The sequence below is a fragment of the Miniopterus natalensis genome, chromosome 17 (assembly GCF_054644295.1).
Source record: "Miniopterus natalensis isolate mMinNat1 chromosome 17, mMinNat1.hap1, whole genome shotgun sequence".
NCBI lineage: Eukaryota > Metazoa > Chordata > Mammalia > Chiroptera > Miniopteridae > Miniopterus > Miniopterus natalensis.
In genome coordinates, this window is record NC_142097.1 from 36,924,761 (window position 1) to 36,949,334 (window position 24,574).

Below are 24,574 nucleotides of genomic sequence, written 5' to 3' on the forward strand. Positions count from 1 at the left end.
CTGAAATTCTCTTCGTTTGTGGGGTACTGTTACTGAATTAGACAGGAGCACGGGCTTTCTGCTCCCAAAATTACTGATAAAGAAAGGAAGCCGCTCCGAACCTGGCCCAGGACAAAGCTTTCTGCGTGGTGTAGTCACAGTCCCCCCTGGAGCAATCTTCTCTTAGACCTCATGGGATTAAGAGCTCCTGGGACTGCCCGCCCCAGGACTGAGCTGACTCGAGCTTGCAATAGGCTCCTACCCAGGGAGTCCTACGTTGTTCCATTATATTTTAAAATGCCTCTACTAACAGAGAATTATTTCAGTTGTTTTCCTGTTGTGTCAAGTTCAAAAGGAAAATGTCTTGTGCTTGCAATAAATAATCTGAGAAGATGTTTTATCGATGCCTTAATCTACCTGGTCTCTCCTACACAGGGAGGGTGATTGCACCTGGGCACTGCTCAGAGTCTTTGAAGGCGACCTGCGGTGGGTACCCACAGCACTGTCATTAGTGCCCACCTTTCGTTCCTCCGGATGTCTAAGGTGGTGAAATGAGACTAAAACGTTCTGCCTTTCTCCTCATGTTTTTCTTTTGCTGACCAGCTCACCACCCAGTGGCTGATTAGATAATTCGCTCCGGCTCGAGGCGGGGCTACCCCAGGAACTTGAACCCCAGCACCTGCAGAGTCTGCTTCTAGGAGGGTAACCGAGTGGGTAGCGAGTTGGGAAAACCTCTTAGCAACTGCCCGAACCCAGGACTGTACCGTAAGGCCTGTTGGCTTCTGTGCTGGAGCCTGACATCTTCTCATTGTTGGAGGTCAGAAGTGGTGCTGCCGGCCTTAAAAATGAAATTTGAAAAGGGAAAAAATATACAACGTTTCTTGGGCTCTGATGTCAAACCAACAAAATAACCAAAGGAAGATCATGAGAAAACCAGAATGGGGTTTCCAAAGTGAGGCAAACTTGACTCTCTCATTTGGAAAACGAAAGTTTTCTTTCCATGGTAAGATTACTTAACAAACACTTTTTGCTGTTAAAATTAAGTGTCAGGGCCAAAGGGAGCGTGAACAACAGGAATCCTTTCCTAGGTGAACCCCAACCCCCTGAATTCCTCATTCTGGGCCGCAAAGCTATTGTTCTTATGCTTTTGTTCTCTTAAAAAAATTGCTTTTCTTTTGTCTGCATACTTTTTGATTTGGGGGTTCAAGAACAGTAAAAATAGTACAACCGCTTATTTTTTAGGCCAATTCTATTTTGCCAAGTAAGTTTTAAAAATTCTATCTACTACCATTGTAATTTTGTAAGGAAAAAGGGATTTCACAAGTAACAGGGAAGGAAGGATATGACCTCAGAATAAAGCCATCTCTTCCCGTGAAAGGACAGCTGGCAATCTTCCACTGTGACAAGCACCCCCCCCCCAATATATTTACACCCTTATTATTCGGAGTTTCCCAAGAACCACCTCCCAAAAACATCCTCGTAGCCAGGCTCTCCCTACAGACAAGTCCGCCCAGGCCCACAGAGCAGCGCCTCTCTTCCGAGGACAGGCACTGACCTGGACATCTCCACTGGCATCTGCTTGGCTTGAAAAGAGAAAGAGAAAAAAACCAAAGTCAGGAAAAGGGGCCCATGTCCGTACCAGATAGGGACACTCATTTCAACCACATTTGGCTTTCTTAAAGATTGGCTACCCATAAAAAGTGAAAAGAACACCAATATATTTCTGCTTTAAAAAAAAGAAACGAAAAAAATTAACCAAGTAGGTCTTCTCTCGGTCTTATTCTGAGAGATTTCACATCATTTCACTCAGAAATACGACATTCTGTTCTGTTAGCCAGGAGCTGTTTTCTTGAGTGGGACGTGATAGAAGTGAAAACAATGATTAGCCAGATAAAAAGGCCACTTCTGATTCAAGAGCGTCCCAAGGAGTAAAGGCTAAATCAACCCCCGTGCTTTGAATCCCTCGCTGGCCTGAGAGCAAGTCTGACCTCTAACCTTGTCTGCTCTGCGATGACCCAGTTCCCTTAGGAAGGGGTTTGATCTGGAGCTTGTCTTCTCAGAGGGATTTCCTGTTCTAGAAAAAAACCAGGGCCCCTCCTTATCTCTCTGCCCCTACCCATCCCGGGCAGCAGCACCAGGGCTCCCTCAGAACCTGCTTTATCCCACACAGATCTTGGTGGGTTTACTGGTGCTGGGCCCTTTTCCTTGCGTCCAGGCTAACGGGCTGTGATTCAGGCATGTCAGCGTGGGGTCCCGGTTTCCCTTCCTTGTGTGGCCAACCTCAAGCCCAGGGTAGAAATCACAGCACAGCAGGCAAATTAACTGGGGGGGTGGGAGGGGCGGTATTCAGTGTATGTGGGGGTGTCTCCATAACACTCACACCCCTCTACCAACTGCAGGACTAAGGGTGGCCAAATTCACAGCAACGGCTTCTTCTGACCATACATAGATGGAATGTTCCCCCGAATTTATCTTTTCTGGGTTGCTCAACTCAGAAAGCAATCGTTTTCATTTTGGCCTAGCTAAATCCAGTGGCAGTAAAAGCTCCACACCCACCAAAGCCAAGATCTTTGGTTATCAAGGTGACACCCCAAGGAGAAAACAACCGTCGTCAGTTACATCTCCTGAGCTCCCACTGGGGCAGAGCAGAGCCTCCCCTAAAGCTGAAGCCCCTCACACCTATGGCCGCTTTCCTGGCGAGGACCACCTGTCAGAATGCAATGAGGGAACTGTGCTCACCCTTGGCTTTCTTCCAAAAATAGCACTTGACCCCAAGTACCAAGATGGCAATTAACACTGCGACGACAGCCACTCCAATAAGTCCTTTCTTCCATGCGGCAAGAAAGACTGGAAATAAGAAAAATTAAAATAAAGAGCGTTTTTTTTCTCTGCCAGCAAGAAAAAACCATTAGCCTTAAGCAACAAATAAGACTGACTTTTATTTCCCGTAACCGCACCTTATACTGAGCATCTCCCTCTGAGGGATTCTGTGTTCGTAGCTGGTGCAGAAATGGTTGTTCTTGCTACAGAATCAGCTCTGGTTTTAAAGAGGTAGAGGACTGATGTCGACTCCTCCTGGGTCTCTTCTCTAGGAGACCACCCTCTCTATTCACATAGGCGGGCTCCTCTAACCATCTCTGTTCTTCATGACTCGGTCCCCATGGCCATAGGTGGCTCATGGGTAGAAGTTTGACCCAAAATAGGCCATTTGCTATCTCTCCACCAAGAATTTGGAATTAAAACTGGGTGAAGTACTTCCAATTCTTTATAATAATTCCTCTTTTATGTATAATTTGAGTGGGTTTCTGTTGCTTTACAACCAAAGAGCCTGGAGGACACTGGTCTCTTAACCCCCCATCCACTCCCTCTTACGAGCAGTGGGCCCTCTGGCCTCACCCTTGGTGGCCACACGACACCTCGCTGTGGACACGGCGACTCACCTCTGACTGCCAATATGTTGCTTTGGGGGATGTTTTTGGCAGGGTTGGCTCTGTTGGCGGCTGTGCAGTAATACTGTCCCTCCTCTTCGACACTAGCCTGTGTCTTGTACCAAAAGGCCTGGGTGTCATTCGAGGTGATTTCGTGGAAGGGCTTCGCCTCCTTTTCTTTGTAAAACTTATAGGTGATTGGACCAGACGCTTCGTTCACGAAGCATCGAAGCACAAGTTCCTTCCCAGACTCCACTTTCTTCTTATTCAAGATAGAGAGCTTGACCTCAGCCACCGGAGCTGAAAAGCAGGAGAGGGATCAGCGCTGAGACAGGTGGGAGGTTGGGGCGGGGGCCTCCACCTACGCCGTGGCTCAGGCTTGGATTTGTCAGTCTTCATACCCTGCATTCTTCGGTTCCTCCTGTAATTAGCCCAGGAGGGTAGCAACGGACACCTCCTGTCCCCATGTGCTGATTAAACACAAGATGCTAGAGACACCCGCCTTCATTTGCCACCTCAAGTATTGCTGACGGCCCAGCTTGACTATACCCATTAACTTACGTGCTCTGTGGAGGTCTATTCTGTGTGTGAGTGTGTGTGTGTGTGTGTGCGCGCGCGCGTGCGTGTGTGTGTGTGTGGTTTCTCTGCTTATAAAGATACATGGCATTTCCAGGTCTTATGAGCAAGTCACTTGACTCACGATCTTCCTGTTTTTCTGTTTTCCTTTCTGAGTGGTCTAAACCAATTGCTTTCACACCCTCATTTCCCACTTTCTTCTTACCCCTGAAATCTGACCTCCATCCCTCTGCTTCTGGAACTGGACCCTATCTCTGATTTTGAAGAAACTCCACCTGATCCCCTGACGGGCTTGTCCCTGAGTGCCCAGCAGATTAAGTCCAGTGCAGACCTTCCTCCCGTCGCCCCAGCCTTCCTTGGCCTCCCTACCGCTCTCAGCCGTCACCCCGCCTTTCCTTATGAACTCAGCCCCCTGGGGCTCCTGTGATGTCTCCAGATCCAGGGGCTCTTCCCTCCTCCCCTGCCACTCCCTCTATACTCACCGGGTTTTCTGCCCTGTGCCTCTTAAATAGGGACTTTCTGCAAAAGTCAGTCCTGTTTTCCCTCTCCACTCTCCTCTTCGGAGATTTCACCTACACCATCGCTTCTCTTCTTGCATTTGACACGTAAACACACAGCACTGGGTGCCTAAATACCTAGCTCTGCTCCAGACTGCTCCCTGAATTCCGAGTCTTGATTTGCACTTGGGCGTTTCTAGCTGGAGGCCTGCCAGCCTCTCCTTCCCAGCAGATCCAAGCAGAACTTATCTTCCCCGTGTCCCCTTTCCCTGGTTCCTGGTTGAAACCACCAAAATTTTGACCCTAAATTGTCTTTCCCTGTAGACCTTCCCATTAGTGTGACACTGGCACCTGACTCATGAATCACCCTCGTGAGTGCGGTGGGTGGCCAGACCGTGGAGCTGCGGGTCCGAGTAAGGGAGCCCCAGGCCTGGGATGAGGTGTGGAGGTCAACCACAAGGGCAGACTCTTGACGGGTGCAGCCTGACAGGGCAGCCTCTTTCCTCGTGAAGCATGAAGGGACAGCGGCAGGCTGGGATCAGGAGCCACACTGCCTTGCCTCGATTCCCAGGCCCGCTTGCCTACCAGTTGTCTGTCTTCAGTCTTATTTGCCTCATCACAAAGCAAGGATAAATATTATTATGGGTCTTCCATGGCTGTTGTAAGTACTAAAGGGAATAATTTACTGAAATAGCTCACACAGGGGTGGACACATGGGCAGGGCTCAGTAAATGTTATGGACCCAACTTAAACCAACAGTTTCACGTGGGCTCCCACATTGGCTCCTCAAGGCAGTGTGAGGTCTGAAGTCACCTCTCCTTCTCACTGACAGGCGCCGGGCTCATGTTCCCAGGCCCGTTCTCACCATGTCCGCCTCCCTTCTTCTGCCTCTTTACTCACACAGGGCAAATTCCCTGTCCCCAAGGCTGGCATTTGATGCCCTTCACAGTTGGGGTCAGTCGCTTTCCCAGTGTATAGTCAATCATTTTCCACTCCCAACCTTTGTTTCCAGCCACCCGATCTGACTAGTCCCTGGAGATTCTGCTCATGTATTTGACAAGGCTGTTAGGACGCCTCTAGCCCTCTCTGCCGATACACTGTCCAGCCCCAGCTCTTCATGCCCTAAACTCCTATCACCATCAGTGCGGGGCTATTTCATGTGACAATTAATAATGTGCTGCCTAATAACGTTTTTCTAGGCTTATTTACACTGTTATTCAGATATTCATATATAACCAAATAGCTTCCCACTATTTTATCAGGCGATCTTGTGTTTCTTGTTATATTATTGAAAACATAAAGAATATGTCTTTTTTAATATGCCCTATAGCTTTAAGTGCTTAATATATATGGGTATTAATGCGAAAAGCATGGCTATTCTTAGACTGTATGTTAATAGCAGCAGGAATCTCTGTCTAACTCAAGATATTCACACGGCACATGTAGATAAAAGTTATTAAGCCAGAAGAAAGGTGGGAAGAGAAGGGAGGCGTATGCATTTTATAGCAGGATGCAGGCTATCTCAGGGATGCAGGCAATGGCACTTTAAGGCCTCTGAGAGGCACAGATAGAGGCTCAAGGAAAAATATCCGCCCAGGACAATGGGTATGAGAGTCCCAGGCGATTGTTAGCAAGTCCTCGTGAGACTACAGCCTGCAGCTCTAATTGCTGTGGGTTCTGCACGCGACAGTTTGCCCGACAAGGGTCAACAGTAGAGGAGAGCTTTGGTCAACGATTCTGAGATGGCTGGCAGTTCACCTAAAAAGGAACAAATGCTAAGAGAGCCCAAAAGCACAACTTCGAGCTTCCTGAAGTTGGGACACCTCTCTCTCATATTTTAACAGTTCACTTGAAAGGTTCTGAAAAGAGAGGGCACTGGTCACACTAGTAGCCCCCAGATATTTTCTGGCCCCATTGACCTGGGTCTTGGTCCTTCTTGTCTACATGCTATGTTTACAGATTTGGCATAAGTACCACCCATTTCCCTTGTCCACACCAACCCTGGGAAATCCCAAACCTTTGAAAATGTGAACTAAAGCCCCCACCCCACATGGTTAGTTTTTTTAAAATGCTCAACCAAGGATATGTTTAGAGAGAGGAAGGGAGAGAGAGAAGCATCGGTGTGAAAGAGAAACACCGATCAGTTGCCTCCCTGAGCAGGAATCGAACCCAATACCTTTTGGTGTAAGGGACGACACTCCAACCAACTGAGCCACCCAGCCAGGGCCCCACCTAATTTCTTCCGATAGCACAGCAACTTACCTATCACCTTGACCGACAGAATCTCACTGGCCATTTCGAGATGGGAATGGCAATTATCCGCCAGGCACTGGTATTCTGTGTCTTCTGTGGGGTTATCTTTGAATACTGCGGGCTCATTTGAGTCTATGGTGTAACTCTCCAAAGTGTTACTTGCTTTTAAAAGGTGATAAGAAATAGGAAAGGTTCCATTTATGGATTGGCAGCGGATTTCGATGGTCTGTCCTTTTATCACCTCAGACGTGGAGTCATGGAAAATCCTGGGCTTGGAGAGCATTTCTAGAATGACAGAGAGAGAAACCGTCTGAAGCAAAACACCCCGCCCACGGGGTGCTTTCTCCAAACTCTGGGCTTTGCTTTCTCTGTCATCACTGTGATTTTAAATGCCTGCCTGTTCTATCTACCTTTACAGGTCTTTAAAATGGGCAGGTAGTGTGTGTGTGTTGAGGAGAAAGAGAGAGAATGCTATAAACAAAAGACATAAATTCAAGAAACACCTTACACCCCTCTAAATATATGTTTCTATTTTCATGTATCTCACATGTACATATACACACGTCCATATGGAATGAAATGACCTTCTCCCAAGAACCACCAGAAGAATCAGGGTGGGATGACTCACATTTGTTTTTTGCGTTATTTCCTTTTGAGTTAGGTGCCTAGAGGGTTGACAGTAGGCTAAAATCCTGGTTCATTTCAGACTAAGATCATGGCTGGAGAAACTTTGGCCACAGGTTATACTGAAGGACCATGACTGAATAATGACAGTGACAGTGACACCTTGACCAGAGTCCCACATTCATCTAGGATCCCTCTTCTCAAAGTGTGGTCCAGGGCCCGGCAGCACCAGCATCCTCAAAGCGCTAGTTAGGGATGGACCTGGGAACCCGGCCCCATCCTGACCTGCCTTCGAACCAGGCTTTGCACAATCATTCAAGTCTAAGAAGCACAGCACTAGGCGACCCCAGTACCTACGCTCTGCCCACCAGAAGTCCTAGACCTTCTGGTCAGCCAGGATCTGAATGAAAAACTGGAGCTTCGCTCTGAAAGTTTAGTGTTGACGAAGCAGTGTCCCCTCCCTGAACTTGTGGGTAGGTGCCTGCTCCAGCCGCCCAGATCCTGCCAGTCAGCGTGCAGCCACAATAAAGCCATGAATTTGATTTTTGCCAGCAACAGTTTCTTTGCATTGCCTGTCCCCTGTACTCTAGGCAGAAATACCACTTGCTTCTGTTCCGCCTCTTGATTTCTCTCCCCTCTCTCTCCCTCGAGTTCTTACCCTGCCTGGGTCTGATCTGCCTTCAGACTGGAGGGGGTGGCAGCTGGTGAAACGTTCCCCGTCTCCCCTTCAACCTCAGACTCTGCGCCAGCAAGGACGTACTCACCACACACGGTTATCTGCACTGCGTTGCTAAATTTGAACACCTTGCCGATGCTTGCGACACAGGTGTATATCCCACTGTCCCATTTTGAGGCTTTCGTGGTGAAATTTTGAGACTGAGACACATTCTCGTGTCCCTTCTTGATGGTGAAGTTGATTTCAGGTGCTCCTGGGACAGAGCACCACAGGCTCAGGCTGTCACCCTGGTCCAAATGTGTGGCGGAAGATTCCAGCTTCGGTTTGGAAAATAGCTCTGAGAAAACAGTGAGTGGGAATGGAGTGAGATGTTTCTGGGAACTGCTCTCAAACCCCCTTTACAGAGAGTCCCTTGGCCCAGCTGCTTTTGGCAGAACCAACTCCCAACTTCCTGCAGAAAGAGCGCTTTTCAAAGACCTGATAACCATGCAATTAAAGAATGGGCAGGTTTTCGGCCCTTGTTAATCCAATTTCTTTCACAGATGTGGATTAGGAAAGTTTTGCAACTTGTAAAAATTCACCTATTTATTCATTCGCTCACATGTTTTGTTCCACAAGTATTTATTTCAGGCTACTTCTGGGCTGGGCACCTCACTTGGCATTGGGGAGACAACAGTGAACAAAGAAACAGTCCCTGACATCAAAGGGCTGATGTCTGGTGGGTGATTCAGACCCAGTGTTTGCAGCAGAGCCCATAGAGGGGCCACTGAACCTAGGCTTGGAGGGAGTCATCCAGGCAAAGAGGAAAAGGGTCATAGGCTGAGGGAACAGCATTTGGAAGGCCTGGCAGAAGGTTCAAGCTCCTGCAAGTTCAGTCGGCCTGGAACAAAGGGGGAGTAGAATAGGCCAAAGGAAGGCCTGCGGATCCTGATGGACCATGGGAACCACCTAAAGAAGTGTGGATTGTGTCCCTGTGGCCTTGGAGAGTGGGGGTGAGGGGAAGGGCATAGGTGTATGTTGTGGGGAGGTCTCTGGGAGAGAATGGATGGGCGATACCTCCTGAGGTCAAGTCATAAGCTACAATGTTCTGTGCCACTTTAAGGAGTTATTAGTACCCTCATTTAGGTTGGATGGCAACAGTAGTAAAGACAGAAGTTGGCTTTTAAGAGGTTTTTTCATTGCTTTATTTAAATATTTCCTAAATACATCAGTATTTCATAGTTATAGTACATGTTTCTGTTTTCAGCTACAGGGAAAGTACTAATTAAGTCCTTAACCCCTGTGGAGACTCAGCTCCTTCATGTGAAGCAGTGCACCCTGACTTCGAGGTTATGTCCCCAATGCAGAGGGAAGGAGTCAGTGATTCTTGAGACCATCTGCATATTGAAAATGGGACTGAGCCCGGCCGGGCGTGGCTCAGCGGTTCAGAGTCGACCTAGGATCCAGGCAATCGGGGTTCGATTCCTGGTCAGAGCACACGCCCGGGTTGCGGGCTCGATCAATGACTCTCTCATCATTGATGTTTCTGTCTCTCTCTCTCCCTCTCCTTTCCTCTCTCTGAAATCAATAAAGCTATATTTAAAAAAAAATAAAAATAAAATAAAATAATAAAAAAAAGAAAAGAAAATGGGACTGAGTCCCAAAGTTCCTCTCAGGAAAGCTTCTTGGGCTAGAGGTTTGGGAATGCAGGCAGGAATCAGGAGATCCAGTTCTACCTTTGCCTCTAAATTTGCCTGCTGTACAGATTTGGGGGTACAAATCAACACTGCCATTGTCATCATCGATGTTACATTGTTATGGAAGTCATTTCCATCTTAATCAGTCCACAGTGTCCTCTATGGGGAATAAAATAAAACTTTGAGTAAAGTGGTGCCCAATAATTAATCATTTTATTAAGGCAGGCGCCATCCTTCCTTCCATGTCGCAAGTGTGGACTCATCTGCTTTCAGAGCTCTAGATTAGGAGTGGGGAAGGCGAACCAAGGAAGCTGGCATCCTAACGTGCCCTACAGTCTCACTGGGCGGATACCCAAAAATGGGAAAAAATGACTTAGAAAAAAATCCGAAAGCAATGACTTTACCTTTAAAAATATTTAAACAAAAAAGTAAAAATAGAAGCCATGTCGCTGAGGCAGGTACAAGAAGGTTTACAATGAGGAAGGAAATGTTAGTCTGTTTGTAAAGGAGCTCATGTAAACAGACAGCCAAGACCATGACGTGGACTGACAGGGGCCAGTCTTTGATTCACTCATGAACTAATATTTATTGAGCTCCTACCACGTGCCAGGTGCTCTGCTAAGTATCGATGATTTAAGATTAATTGAGCCACAGACCTGGTCATTCAAGAGCTCATACCAAGTGGTGAGGACAGACGCTAAATCTTTGCAGTGACTGTTGATGTCAAGGTATGAGCAGAGTGCAATGGGACCTGAGGTGTGGCCGCGGGGCTCTGCCTGGGGAGCCTGGATTGAGATTTGGGACTCAGTCCTTAAGGACAGCAGAAGTTTTCAGTGGACAAGGGGAAAGGACAGGCTGAGTGGGGAGGGATATTTGGAAGACGGCGGGGTCAAGGTGAAGGATCATGACCGAGCAAGAGGAGTTTAAGGCCAGGAATGGTTACGCCAAACAGAGGCCATCTTAGGGCTTCTCCTGCAGCTGAAGGATGAATTGGAAGAGAGATGCTCAAGGAGATCCCTGTGATAATCCTGGTGTGAGGGCCAGCGTTAGGGTGTGATTGTAGAGCCAAGAAGACAGGACAGAGGTGACAGACCTGGCGGCACTTGGTGATAGATTGGGCCTCAAAAGATATACAGTGGGGGTAGAAGAAACCCTTTTTCTATCCAAAGACAAATGACTAATTCAATGATTTTTATGTTCACAAAATTATTTTGAGCCTCCCGGCTTGATAGTAATAGGGGCGTGGAAAACCAGATGCATAAGTGGGCTTGGAAACATTTCCAAAGGCTTGGTTGAACTTGAACATGGGGGTGTTTGCCGGCCAGCTCTGATGTGGCTAGGTTAGCTCCACATGGAAAGCACGGAGCTCAGGCTCACAGGGCATGCAGGCCCAGGGCAGGCATGGAAGGGCAGACTGAGAACGACACTTTGCTTTCCTGGGCCAGGGAGACTGGTCTACTGAATGACTTATATACCCCACATGACACAGGCATCTGGATGGGGGTGATCAGCTACAATAGCATCTTGTGGTCCAGTGATGCTGTATGCTTTCCTAAAGTAGCCTGGCCCGAGGCTTAAGGATGCTTGCCTAACTGGAGAAATGGTCCATACGTTCACCACTTGGTCCCTGAGGCTCTCACAGCAGTGTGCCCATCCCTTTGTTCATTCCTCATTGCTCTGCATTCTTAAGGTCCATTTATGTCTGTGAATTCTTCAAGGGCAAAGCTCGACCTTAGGCAACTCTCTATCCCCAATAGGTTGCCCAGCAAAACAGAAGGTGCTCAATATATGTTGAACCGAATACTTTTCTCTAATGAGATGAGACATGTCTTATCAGTGAAAAATATCACGTGCCTCAAAATATTTGTCATGATCAACAATAAGCTCAATCGCTAGCACACACTATAGACCAGCAGGATCCAGCACATATGCCCATCAGCCAGTTGGGTAGCTCTCAGCCTGCCTATGGTACTGGGGGATGCTGCTGTGACACTCAGTGCTGAACACACAGGAGGCTTTCAGTGAATGAGTGAATGAATGAACACCTTCTCTTGGGAACCAAGAAGTGCTGACTCTCTCTGCCCTCTGAAACACTTTCATCCTATGTTCATTCGTTCATGCAACAAATAAGTACTGAATTCCCACTGTGTGCCAGGCACTGTTCTTGGTATTAAGGATACAGCACTGTATAAAATAGCTAATGTTCCTGCCCTAATCAGCTTACACTCTAGTGCCTGCAGACATACAGTAAACAGAAAGAAGTAGAAGACTTTTTTTTGTGTGGTAAGAGCTATAAAGAGAAGTAAAGCCAGGTAAGGGGGGGGGGGGGGGGGGAAGGAATCTAAGGGAACTTTTAAGTGCATGTGCTGAGAAGTCAAATAGGCCCAAGGGCAACTCTTGTTTTTCCACTTGGTAATCCTGTCATCGTTGGGTGCATTGCCCCCAACCTCTCAGCCTCAGTTTCCACATCCATAAAACTGGAATCATGATACGGATCTCATAGCATTGTTATGAGCATGAAATTAAAAAGTATGTAAACCGGTCACCGTGTTCAACAAAGGGGAATGGTTACCATTATTTTTGAGTCTGCTAATGCTTTCTCACTCCTGCCCTTGTCACAGGGCCCGCCTGGTGATCTAGCACAGGGCTTGGCACAGAGGAGAGGTAAGTGTGCTATAATAATAGAAACACTAGCTAATGCTCACTGAGTGCTTGCTCTGTATGAGGCTCCTGAGGTCACTCATTCCCTGCAGCAGTCCTATCGCTGAGTTCTGTCATTACCCTCATCTCATAGAGTTGTGGCAAAGAGAAACTCGGGAAGTCCCCGGAGGTCACAGAAGTGGTGAGTGGCAAGGTTGGGACCTGATGCCAGAATCTGCAGCCTCAACCCCCACTGCTAACTGCTTAATGGTTCTGTATTGACTTTTCCCCCCTGAGGGCACCATCCCCCCCACCCGAGCGCATTCATTCAGACAGCATTCATTCAGACACTCGTTCATTCATTCATTCAGCAGGAGTGGAAGTATGGGTGTCACTGGCCATCCCGGATTCCAGCACAGTCGCCTCTTGAGCCCACCACAGGCCGACACCCTCCAGCAGCAGCCCTACCTGTTACGTTGACCACGATGCTGCTGACCTTGGATATCTGGCTGGTTTCCACTTTGCACGTGTAGTTGCCACTGTGCTCCGCCATGGCCATTACTGAGTAGGAGGCCTCGTTTTTCAGCTTGCTGTGCGCCACGATTGCCTTGTCCTTCTGGATTATGATTTCCGGAAAGGTCGGGGCGCTGTGCGTCACTTGAATGGTACACTTGATAGTCAGCTGATCTCCTTCAGTGATCACCCCGTCCGGGTCGATGTAGAACTTGGGATTGGAGAAGGATTCTACAAGAAGAGGACAAGCTGGTTGGGCTCAGGTTCAAACCTGGGTGAGGGAAAAAGGCGCTTTCTCCTTGCTCGGCTCTTTTTGTTACCAGCCACCTTTCCCCCTTATTAATTAAAAAAAAAAGTCAACCTGTCCTCTCAAAAAATTTCAACTAGGCGGCTCTGATGTGCCCTCCCTTCTCGCTCATTCTTGCATCTTCAACCTTCTTCTTAATTGCAATTCTCTAACTTTCTTGAGCTTCCCCAGGGCTAAACCATCTTCTCTAGATCTCATCGGCAGAGCCTTCTTCAAATGACCTCAGAATTAAGCACAGTCATTAGAAACAGACTGTTTTAATAAACTATGAGTCAGGAGGTGGTGAGGGAAGCAGGGCTAGGCCTTCGCTCCTGCTAAAAAATAGTAGACCACAGACAGTACATACAGATAGTGACATTTAAAATGCCAAAAGTGAATGTAGAGTGATATATTTTCATATTCATTAGTTTTTTTAACTATAAAATCATTCAAGTTCACAATAAAAAGCTATCACTTTGGCCCTGGCGGGGTAGCTCAGTTGGTTAGAGCGTCGCCCCCATACGCCAAGGTTGCGTACAGGAATCAACCAATGAACGCGTAAGTAAGCGGAACAACAACCTGATGTTTAGCCCTCTCTCTCTACAATCAATAAATAAAAATTAACCAAAAAAGCTATCATTTAAATAAACAGTCTGAGCAAAGGTCAGAAAAGAGCGAACATCTTGTAGGACCCTCAGCAAGTGCCCTCTGGGGTAGCTTAATAATAACTGAAGGGTTTTTCTTACATCCAAACTAACTCCAGATGCACCAGAGACCTAAATGCAGGAAACACACACACATTTAAGCCACAGTAAGAGAAACAGTAAGAGGAAACATAGGTGCATTTTTTTCTTTGATCATCTTGGAGTGGGGAGGAACTTTGGGGGTGAATCACAAAACTGACTCTCAAAACCATAAGGAAGGAAGATGGATAAATCTGATTACCTAAGCATGAAAAGCTCCTGCACTGAAAAAAAATCATAAAATGAAAACAGTGACAAACCGGGGAAAATATCTGCACAGGACCTGACAAAGAGCTAATTCCTTTCACTTATAAAGGGCTCAAACAAATCAATAAGAAACAGTAAAAAATGGACAAAGTGCATATGAGCTGACAGTTTATGGGGGCAAATGTAATAGCCCAATCAACTGCAAACCTACGTTTGCCCCACCCTGATATATATATATATATATATATGATTTATATAAATAAAACTGTGTCACCATCCAAAAGTTTGAAAACTATGGAGCTAAAGTGATTAAGACCAGTGCTGAGAACAGCAGTCCAGCCGGATGTGCCCAGCCCCTTTCCAATCCCGGGCTCTTCCTCCCCACACCAAACCAGCAAGCCAGAAAGGATGAAAAACAGAAGAGCAGGACTCTGACCCCTCACGGTGACCAGATCGCTCCTGGTGGTTGTAGAGGTCTCCACTTGTTTCCCAGAAAAGATTCTGGCTTGACATAGGAAATAGATCATACGGTCCTGCTCCTCGACTGTGAAGTCCAGCATCACAAAATTCTGGTGCTGAGAAGTTTTTTCTTTGTGTTGCTTGACAGCTCTTGTGTCCAGTTCAACTTTTTTGACTGTGAAATATACCGGGGCCTTTTCCTCTGGGACAGAGCAATTGACCATCACGACCCCGCCTTCTATCGCCTCCTTCTTGTCCAGTGTCACTCTGGGATGGGCCACTCCTTTGGGGAAAGAGAAAGTCTATGAGTATCAGTTCGACTGAACAGCGCAGGCTGAGTCTTTGTGGTTGACCCACCTAAGGGTCCTTTGCTTTTATTCCCAGGACACCCGGCGCTACCTACTGGGTAAGTATTGAGCGTGCATGTGCCCAGCATTACGCCAGGGATTTTGAAGAAGACAAAATATATTGACGATGTGGTTGGTGCTTTCAACATTTATAATCCCATTGGGGAGACAAGTCTTCCCAAATGAAACAGTTCAAAACAGAACAAAACGAAGCAGCCAGTACTCATTAGTATTACTGTGATTGTTATATTTCATTGAGTGCTAGGTTGACTTTATACCCATGACCCCATGTAATTCTCACAATAAACCTCTTGGATGAGCATGAAAGATAAAATTATGCCCATTTTACAGATGAAGAAGGTGAAGCTCCGGGAGGTTCAAGGCTCATCCAAAAGCTCATAGTTGTCAAGCCCTAGAGTTAAGATTCGACCCCGGGTCTGTCTGACTCCAAAACCAAAAGTTGGGGTGGAGGGGTAGGAGAGAGGAGGGTGCATGGCCTCCCAGTTCAAAAAGCAAAACAGAATAACAGAGCATTTTCATGTCCTGCACTGGTTGTTTTTTTTCCTGACTTGCAGCCTTGGGGAATGTTTCTTGAGGGAATGAATGAATGAATGAATGAATGAATGAATGAATGAAACCCTATATCTCTGAACCCAAATTTCCCACAATGATTTCTCTTCTGTTTCCCCATCCCTGTCCATTTCTATTTCCTCTTTTCATCTGTTTATTTCACATTTATTGATTGCCTACTATGAGCCACATTATTTGTTTGAGATACAAAAAATAGGCCAAACACTACCTCTTTCCTCATGATCTCACAGTCCAGAGAAGCAGACACACATGTAAGAAATAGTTGCAACATCGAGGGAGAGTAAATGCCACTTACTGGGAACTCCTTGCGTGCTAGTACGAGGCTAAGTCCTTTATCTACAGATATCTTTTAACCCTCTCAAAATTCCCTGAACTGGGTATTATTATTATCTCCATTTCACTGATGAGAATTTTAAAGTTTAGAGACATTCAGGGACTTGCCCAGATTGGAATCCAGGCAGACTGACTACAGTATCCAATGTCAACACTTGGCCCGATGGCCTTTACACAAATACCACTGAATGTAGAGAGAGCGTGAGAGTTGCGAGCACCCTGGGGAGAACAGTTTTATTTGGGAAAGTGTCAGAGAAGAGACCACTGAGTTGAGTCTTGGGGGAGAAATAGCAGTTCACAAGGAGATGAGATGAAGAAGGGAATTCCCGGGAGAGGGAACAGCATGTGCAAAGGCAAGATGGTGAGAAACAGCCTGTCATGTTGGGAGCATTTTCAGGTGAGGAAAATGCCAGGCAGATGAGTGAGAAAGGTGACGGGTGAGCAGGTGGACCCCCTGTCACTGCTCTCGCTGCTGCGTGTGGCAGCTCCGTCTGCTTGAGCTACGCTCGATCCCAGGGACTCACCTCTCACTGTCACGTAGTGCTCCGGTGTGGTTTTCACCTTGTTGTCCAGAATCACAGTGCATTTGTATATTCCCGCGTTGTAGACCCGGGCTTGAGGGATGAAATAACTCTCTGCGTTCTCCGTGGTGGAGACGTTGTGAAACAGCGTGTCGTCCTTATAGAAGAGCAGCTGGTACTGAGGCTTGACCTGGGAAGTGGTGCTGATGTCCACGACGCACTGAAGGGTCAGGTTCGCCCCGTTTTGCACCTCCAGCCCTGGCAGGACCACCATGTGGATGCGGTTGATGGTGAAAGCTAAATGACAAGGGAAGGAGGGAAGACACACCTGCTGTCTCAGGAACAGCATTGTCCTGGTGACCTTCACCACATTGGGTTGGGTTCATCCTAGGCAGCAGAGTGTCCAGGGGTCCCAAATGCCTACAGGGGCCAGGTGGGTAATGACTCTGGGGAGTGGGTCAAGCATGAGGCCTTTAGTACTAAGCTGCTCATTTTTCCCACCAAAACGAGGTGGTGGTCTTCAGGGTGGGACAAACAAAGCATGTCCATAAGACCTAGGCAGCCCGTGAGCTGCCACACTGTGGCCCCTGGAGGGCGTGTAGGATTCAGGCAGACAAGTGTTCGAGTCCTGGTTCATCACTTACTGTGTGGCTTTGGGCGATTAACCTCTCTGAGCCTTCATCGGTACGAAGGGGTAATAATACTTACTTAGTGGGTTGTTGCAAGACTTACGGGCGAGGAACGGGAACACGCCCATACAGTGCCTGACATGCGGTAATTGCTTACTAAGGGACAGCTACCACTATGCTGAAGTCAGATGGTCACACCCTGGAAATTTCCTTCTCACCCTCAACTGACACAATAGCACAGCCCCAGCTGGCGTTTTCTATCTGATGAGCTTAGAGGCCTCGCCGGATGGCTAAGGACTTGAAACCATGTCCCAGGCAGCCACATGCAGTCCCCATCCCCATCTGCCATTGAGAAGCAAAGAGCGCAGGTTTCCTTCCACTGATGAGGGAAATCTCCCTCAAGCACGCGGGGCAGCTACAATGCCCAGCTAGCTGCCCAATCTCTGCCAGAAACCAGGCACCGGATCGACTAGCCGAGTGCATCCTTTCTGGCCCTAATATCCAGCAACCATAGGCTAGCAACAGAATTCAGCTGACTAGAGAGCACATCTTGAGACTTATTTACAATGATGGGCTGATGGGAAGATGGACTGCTTGAAACTGGATGCTCTCTGGCTAGCAAATAAGTATTTTTGTCTGTTGGTTGGTTGGTCGTGGGCCACTGCTCTGAAAAATTTTTCAGGCTAGAAGCTTCTGGACCATGCTTATTGGTCAGGACTTTTGTCCGAGCTTCAGAGCAGACCAGGGCAGGTCTGTCTTTTGAGAATCCTCTTGATCCTGCTGTAGGTCCTTCTGCAGCCTACCTGGGTTCCTAGTTATGCTCCTTGATGCACCTCAAAGCACCTCAGCTCTACCTTGCCTGTGGTTTATTATCCAAGGCACATGGATTTGGGCCCAATCAGTGCTATAAAATAGTCATTGTCTAAACTCCTGTCCCCAACACCAACCTCAAACACCTTGTGATCTGCATATGGCTAGAAAGAATGGACAATATTTGGAGAGCGTGGGGGGAAATCTATCTAAAGTCCATGACCTTAAAATCAGGTAGCTCAGCCTCTTAAAACCTCCAAACTCCTACACATCTTGGCCATAACTTTCACCTTTCCCATTCTAAGGAGGCTACCTGGGGTTGAGAGTTACTTTGTTAGCTTCCTGTGTCATCTACCTCCACAAATGTGAGTAAAACAATCATGAGATTTTAAAGTTTTATTTAAATTTTTGAGTGGCCCTGGCCGGGCATGGCTCAGCGGTTGAGCATTGACCTGGGATCCAGGCGATTGGGGTTCGATTCCTGGTCAGGGCACATGCCTGGGTTGCAGGTTCGATCAATGACTCTCTCTCATCATTGATGTTTCTATCTCTCTCTCTCCTTCTGCTTTCCTCTCTCTGAAATCAATATATATTTTAAATAAATAAAATAAAAATAAATAAAATAAATTTTTGAGTGGATAGTGTAGTCAAATGTTTCAAAGCCCCCAAAGGTAGATACTATGATATTACCTAAGAAACCCCAAAGTGCCTACTGACAAATCATCTGAAACAACATAAATTTTAAAGGGTGGATGGGTATAAGATTAATACAAAAAAGTCAGGAGAACGGTGACTTCTGAAAGGAAGTAGGGATAAGATTGGGAGGAAGATACAGGTAGATATAGGTATGGGTAACATTCTAATGCTTGGGTTGAGACAAGCCTTCCGATCACTGTAACCCTGACCAACATTTTATCTGCAATTTCCTGGCAGACTTGGATTCAGAACCACCCAACTAAGCCATTCCTGGATTCCTGACCCCCCAAAATGATGTGAGATAAGGCACCCAGGGACCATAGTGACACATCTTCGAGCCCTAAAACCAAGGGGTCTGCTTTCCTGTACCTCCAGCTGCCAGTTAGCGGATGCTGATGTTCCCTGGGAAGATGAGTCATTGTGACTCAGCCAGATGCTTGGCCCCCAACCTGGAAATGACTCAGAAAGAAAGGTGGGGGGAGTAAGGAGAAGACACCCGCTATTGTCAGGAAAATCAGAGAGCCATGGAGCATGGACTCGCTGCTGAACTTCAGTGCTCAGCATAGAGCATGCTGGCCCATCCTCTCATAGGAGTCTCAAATATTTCCAAATTCATTTGGAGTCTCCTTCAAGGAGATATTTACCTGTGCCAGGTGGCGGGCCTAGGAGGTGAATACAAAATCGTGCCTGCTGTCGTGGACCACTCAGGTTGGCGGGGACCCAGATAACTGGCTTCCAGTGATGCAAACACCAAGAGGAAGGGCTGCCCAGGAGAGGCCAAGGAAAGTCTGAAGGAAGTGACTCCTGAACTGAGCCTTGAACCAGGCCAAGAACAGGGGTGATCCAGGTAGGAGAACAGCATGTACCAGGGCACAGGGGCATGAGAAATCAATGCATCCGGGCACAAACAGTCACAGGAACCAGAGTATGGGGCCAGAGGGGCCAAGCGAGCCAGGTAGGAGGTGCCAGAACAAAGGGCCTTGCCCGCCATGCTGACAAGCTGGGCCCTGTCCTGGGGGTGTTTAGAAGGGTGATGGTGACACTGGAGCTTTAGAAAGTTCACTGTGGGCTGGAGGGAGAGACCAGCTTGGACAGGGGTTCAGGTGAGAGCGGATGAGGCCTGAGCGAGGGCAGGTGCGGTGGGAATGAAGGGAAGGGATAGATTTTAGAAATATTTAGTGGACACAAAAAGGGAGGAGGGGAGGTAAGAGTTTCTGGAACTAGACAGTGGTGATGTTTGCACAACATCATGAACGTACTAAACGTCGTTGGTAATAAATAAATTTTGTATTACACGCATTTTATTTAAAATTGTTTAAAGGATTACTTGATTGAATATGGGAGTTGAGGCAGACTCCAAGATGAGGTCCCTGGATTGGGTGCAGGTGTCGCCCACTGAAGTAGAGGATGGCAGGAAAAGATTAGGGTGAAGAAAAAAGTCAGGTGATGGCACAGTTCTGGGGGGAGCTGGGACGTGGCTGGGAGGCGATGTCACCCACTGGCCCCGTATATATGATGCTCAGGGGAGAGGCCAGGGCGCCGCTGGAACTGGGGGTATGTGGGGGTGGAGAGGGGGGTCCAGCTCCAGAGAGGGCAAGGCAGGGGGCCTGCAGAGACAAGGGGATGCGGGGGGCGGGCTGTGTGGGAGATGGAAGCGAGCAGGCGGAGAGGGCCCGGAGGCCCAGGGCGGAGCTCGGGCAGGCGCAGCAACGGCCCGCAGCGCACCGCCCGCGGGGTCGGTGGCGCACCGGCGCGGGCGCGGGGACCCCCGAGGGCAGGGAGCGCAGGCGGGGAGCGCAGCCGGCCTTCGGCGGGGGCTGTGCGTGATTTTCCTTTTTCCTAAAAAACTAAGAGCTGTCAGTCGTGTTTGCGGGGAGAGGGGAAGATACTAACGGGGACGGCAGCCGCCTAAAGGACAGGACGTGGGCCTGGGCGCGACTGGGGCGCGGGGATGGGGCGGGGCAGGCGGGCGGGAGGGAGCCGGGAGGACGGGTGCGGAGGCAGATAAGCCGCCGGGCGCGGGAGCCCAGGGAGTTCCCTCCAGACGGCGCTGTTTGGGGGGGGGGGGGGGCGAGAGTTGACGGGACCGAGGCTGACCCAGCACCGCGCCCGGGGCGCGGGGAGCAGGGTGGTGTGGTCCGCAGAGGGACGGACGCCAGCAGAGCAAGGACATGCACCAGGCACAGGAGGTCACCAGGGCAGAGAGCCCCGGGTGCCTAGCAAAAGGCAATTGTAGGATGGGACCTGGTCCCCAGGGTGGCCTTTCCTCCCCCAGCGGTTGGGACCCCTTGACCTCTCCTCCCTAGAGATAAACATTTAGACCTCAGGCCCAGAAAAGCAGCCAAACCAGACCAGCGGCCCCTGGCTGACCTCAGGACCAACTGTACTGGATAATGACCCCCTGCCCTGGCCCCCGGCCAATCAATCAGAGGAGACCACAACTCTGAAAGGACCTGGAAAACTCCAGAATATTCTAATGAGGTCTTCCCCTGGGACCTCCCCTAAAATCTTCACCCTTAAAACCCTTAGGCCTGGGGACCCAGCATGCTCTCCCTTCCAGCTCTCCCTGCCCCGAGCATGCCCTCACCGTTCCCTTTCTCTTTCCCTTTCCCTTCCCCACCACTCACACAGATGCACTGACACCATTAGTGAGTTGGGGTGATTGGGATGATCATGGATATCTGCCCCCCTGGGTTGCCACGGGGATCAGAAGCCTGCTGGAGCACAGCAGTTGATCGGGAGGCCTGCAGACTGGCTTTGCTAGTAGCCACACTAGCCCTCCTTGTCCTGGAGCCCCTGCTCTGAACCCTGGCTCGACAGACCCGGATCATCCGAGTTCATCACCTCCAGAGAGCTGTACAACTGTCTACAGCCCCTCACCCCCATTCTTTGCAGACCAAAGTGATCACGGACGTAGGATCCTGCTCTGCGGGCTCTCCCTCCGCTAAGACCCGGGACCCAGCCAAGCCCTCTCCTTCACGGGGTCCCAGCTGAAGCAAAACCACACCCGCTTATCTTAAAGATTCAAAATTAACTCCAAAGCAGATGATAAACCAGACCTCAAGGATGAGCCCCTCCCTGAGCACAAGCACACAGTATCGCCTCATGGGTGGATGGGAAATGAAATCCAGTATGTTTTAGATCATTTAGGAGAAAAAAATCGTAACAATTTAAACTATTTTCTGTCTTCATGAATCTAACAAACCGATTACATTTCACGTGTGAATCAAAAAAAGGGAAGGGGGTAGAATATGAAAACGAGAAATGTATGGTAGAACAAGAAACAGATTATGCAGTCACTCAATTTGTTTGGTTTTTATCACCTCCCCAAACCTAACATACAGCAGTTCACTAGGATCCAGGAAATATCTGCTACTTCTAGAACATGCTAATTAGAACTTGGCTTCGGAAAAGTGGATTCCCCCCCCCCCCCCCAAACCTTCTAAAAATGCCAGAAGGCAATTAACGTCTGCTCTCAATTGGAATATATTTTCTCAATAGTTATGGACATTAATTAACACAGGCAATTTGACACGAGTGTTAAGAACCTCGGAAAGACACTATGAACCTACGTAAAAACTTGACAACTTACAGTTTTCTTGACCCTCGAGGCTTGAACCTGGAAAAGACAGAAGAAATATGGTGACTTCCCTCGCTTCCACTCTCATGATGTGTAAGTGATGTAGAAAGAGAGTCAAACTCACAGAGCAGAAGCGCCAGCAGGGCTCCCAGCCACATCTTGCCCTCTTTAGTCAGCTCCAGCAGCATCTCGAAAGCAAGACTCAGGGCAGTTAGTGCTGCCTTTGGGCCATGCTCCTGGGGCAGAAGACGCTTCCCACGCACTGCAGATGAGAACCTGCCCTGTGAAAAGCAGAAAGACCACTCTGGTAATTTCTCCCAGAGCAGCAGAAAGACGGGCTGTGGTGCTGGTCAGGTAATGGTGGCCATTGCTGGAAACTGGGAACAATGCCTGGGCTGGCCTGATATCTCCTCAGGAAATGACTGGTCTTCCTGAGAGGCCACTGAACACAGCCGCTTTGTTTAGTATTTAGGGGGGAAAAAGGCATAAGGGGCGCTTTGCCTCAGCTTTCCTGACCCTCCTCTCTCGCCTGGCTATGGGGCCCCTTCTCGCGGCAGGGTAAGAGGGTTCCTCCCTCTCCCCAACTTCCAGCCAAAGGGCCTCTCTCCTTGGACACTCAGCAAGGTCCCTCTGCTTTCCTTTGGCCTCCAAGGGGGTTCTTTCCACACAGCGTAAGTGCGGACCGCCTGCCTTTCCAGGCCAGGCCGCGGGACAGGGCTGACTTTTCTAGAAAATTTGCAGGTTCATCAGGGAAACCTCCGAATGGCTCCCCATTGCCCTCCAGAGAAAGTCAGTTTACAGTCCCCACCGTCCAGCCCTGGCTTGCTTACCTCTCCAGCCCGGTCTCCCGTGGGCAAAAAGGAGTTCTACGGGAAGAAGCTTCGCAGGGTTATCTAATCATAAATTCCTATCTGAGCTGGACAGGTGAAGGTGGCTAGTCATGCTCAGGCACGTAACTTTTCGTTTTCACTCGATGTTAGAGAGTGAGTGGAAGGCGGGGGAGGGAAACAGCGATCTGTTGTTCCCCTTACTTATGCATCATTGACTGCTTCATCTCCGTGCCCAGGCCAGGGATCAAACCCACAGCCTTGGCGTATCCCGACGACCCTCTAACCAACTGAGCTACCTGGCCAGGGTCTGTAACTTTTTTAGTAAAAAGTCCATCTTTGCCTTAAGCAGGCCCTGTCCTTTTTTTTTTTTTTTTTTTTTTTGGTGCATCTAGGTTAACACGCCTTTGAGTATCTAGGTAACCACCCTCCAGAGAGCACATAATCTTGCTAACTCTCCTGTACCCAGCGCCACCTTGCTGTCCCCCGCCTTCACAGAATCTTCCTCAGTTCCCCCCTTAGTTTCGAATGCATCACAGAAACTGCAAAGCTGTCATTTTCCAGAGCACTGGAGATCTCGCTTCCTGGCAGTTGTCCCCAGCTTTGGCTCAAATAAACACCTATAAAAATTCTCCACAGATTTGGACTTCTCTTTTTTTTAAGAGTTTATTTGCCCCAGATGCCAGGGAACAAGCTCCCACTCAAACGCTCCTGGACGCCTCTCACCACCGCCTTCCTTGACCCTGTAACCTTGCTGCTAGAATTTATAGTGCCCAGGACACACCCTGTGTCTGTGCCTTTGCCGGCGCTGTCCCCCTGCTTGGAGTACCCTTCCCCCCCTTTTTTTCTGGCTAATTCCTGCCCTTCATCATAAGTCGGCCTGCCCTGTTGTTTCTGAAATGCTACCCTCTCAGGCCGCCACACGCTGAAGCTAAGTCAGACTTGAACTGAGATGATAGGAACCAAAGGTTTCTCTGCTTCAGGCCAGTACCAAGAAGCGATGGCTTCCAGCTCAAGAACCGCGCTTTTAAGTTCTGATGAGAGCGGCTGAAGAGCAATGTGTGCATAAAGGATTTTTCCCTTTGTTTCATTTTTGTTGTCTTGTTTTCTCCATTCCCCGCTGTAAACCATCTTCTTTGGCAACCTGCTGGAAATTATCCCCACCCATACACCAAATTTTCATTTGTCAGGAAAAAAAGGGTACACCATGAGTAATAAAATAAGTGTTGGCTTCAAAGGTAACTTGTACATACTGTAGAGTAAGCAGCTGCTGCTTCTCAAAGTGACATTCAAGCAGTAGTGACAAGTGTCCTACCCCTTGACCCTAAGTTTAAAAGTAAACGTCTGAAAATTAGTCATTGTTTCATATCCAATGCTAATACTTTTAGAACACCGGGGGGGGGGGGGGGGGGGGGGCTTTATTTCAAAAATAAGTGCTTAGTGTTTTAACAGAAACGCAGAAAAACTATATCCTACAATTTACATCACGCACCAGAATAAATTCCAGATGGACCAACCATCTGAAAGTGCAAATGAAACCGTAAACATTCTAGAAAAAAGTGTGAGAGAATTCCTCCTAACCTTGGAACGGGAAAGGCTGGTTTCGCCGCAGGTGTATGTCTAACATTTTCAGAAACTGCCAATAATAAAATAACTATGACTTAAAATCCAGAAGTCATAAAA

At 48.4% G+C, this 24,574-nt stretch overlaps 1 protein-coding gene across 3 annotated transcripts in view; it reads right to left on the minus strand.

The window, feature by feature from the left end:
- PECAM1 (platelet and endothelial cell adhesion molecule 1) overlaps positions 1-22,431 on the minus strand; it is a 44,138-nt gene extending 21,707 nt beyond the window's left edge. For all 3 annotated transcript variants that reach the window (XM_016204607.2, XM_016204598.2, XM_016204590.2), the window contains exons 1-11: positions 22,189-22,431; positions 22,077-22,103; positions 16,353-16,646; positions 14,535-14,840; positions 12,818-13,093; positions 8,122-8,370; positions 6,743-7,018; positions 3,420-3,707; positions 2,719-2,826; positions 1,535-1,562; positions 744-817 (exon numbers count right to left, since the gene is read on the minus strand). In XM_016204607.2, coding sequence (XP_016060093.2) covers positions 744-817; positions 1,535-1,562; positions 2,719-2,826; positions 3,420-3,707; positions 6,743-7,018; positions 8,122-8,370; positions 12,818-13,093; positions 14,535-14,840; positions 16,353-16,646; positions 22,077-22,103; positions 22,189-22,252 — 1,990 coding nt within the window. In that variant the 5' untranslated portion in view covers positions 22,253-22,431. The remainder of the gene's footprint in view (positions 1-743; positions 818-1,534; positions 1,563-2,718; positions 2,827-3,419; positions 3,708-6,742; positions 7,019-8,121; positions 8,371-12,817; positions 13,094-14,534; positions 14,841-16,352; positions 16,647-22,076; positions 22,104-22,188) is intronic.
- Positions 22,432-24,574: the final 2,143 nt, after the last annotated feature.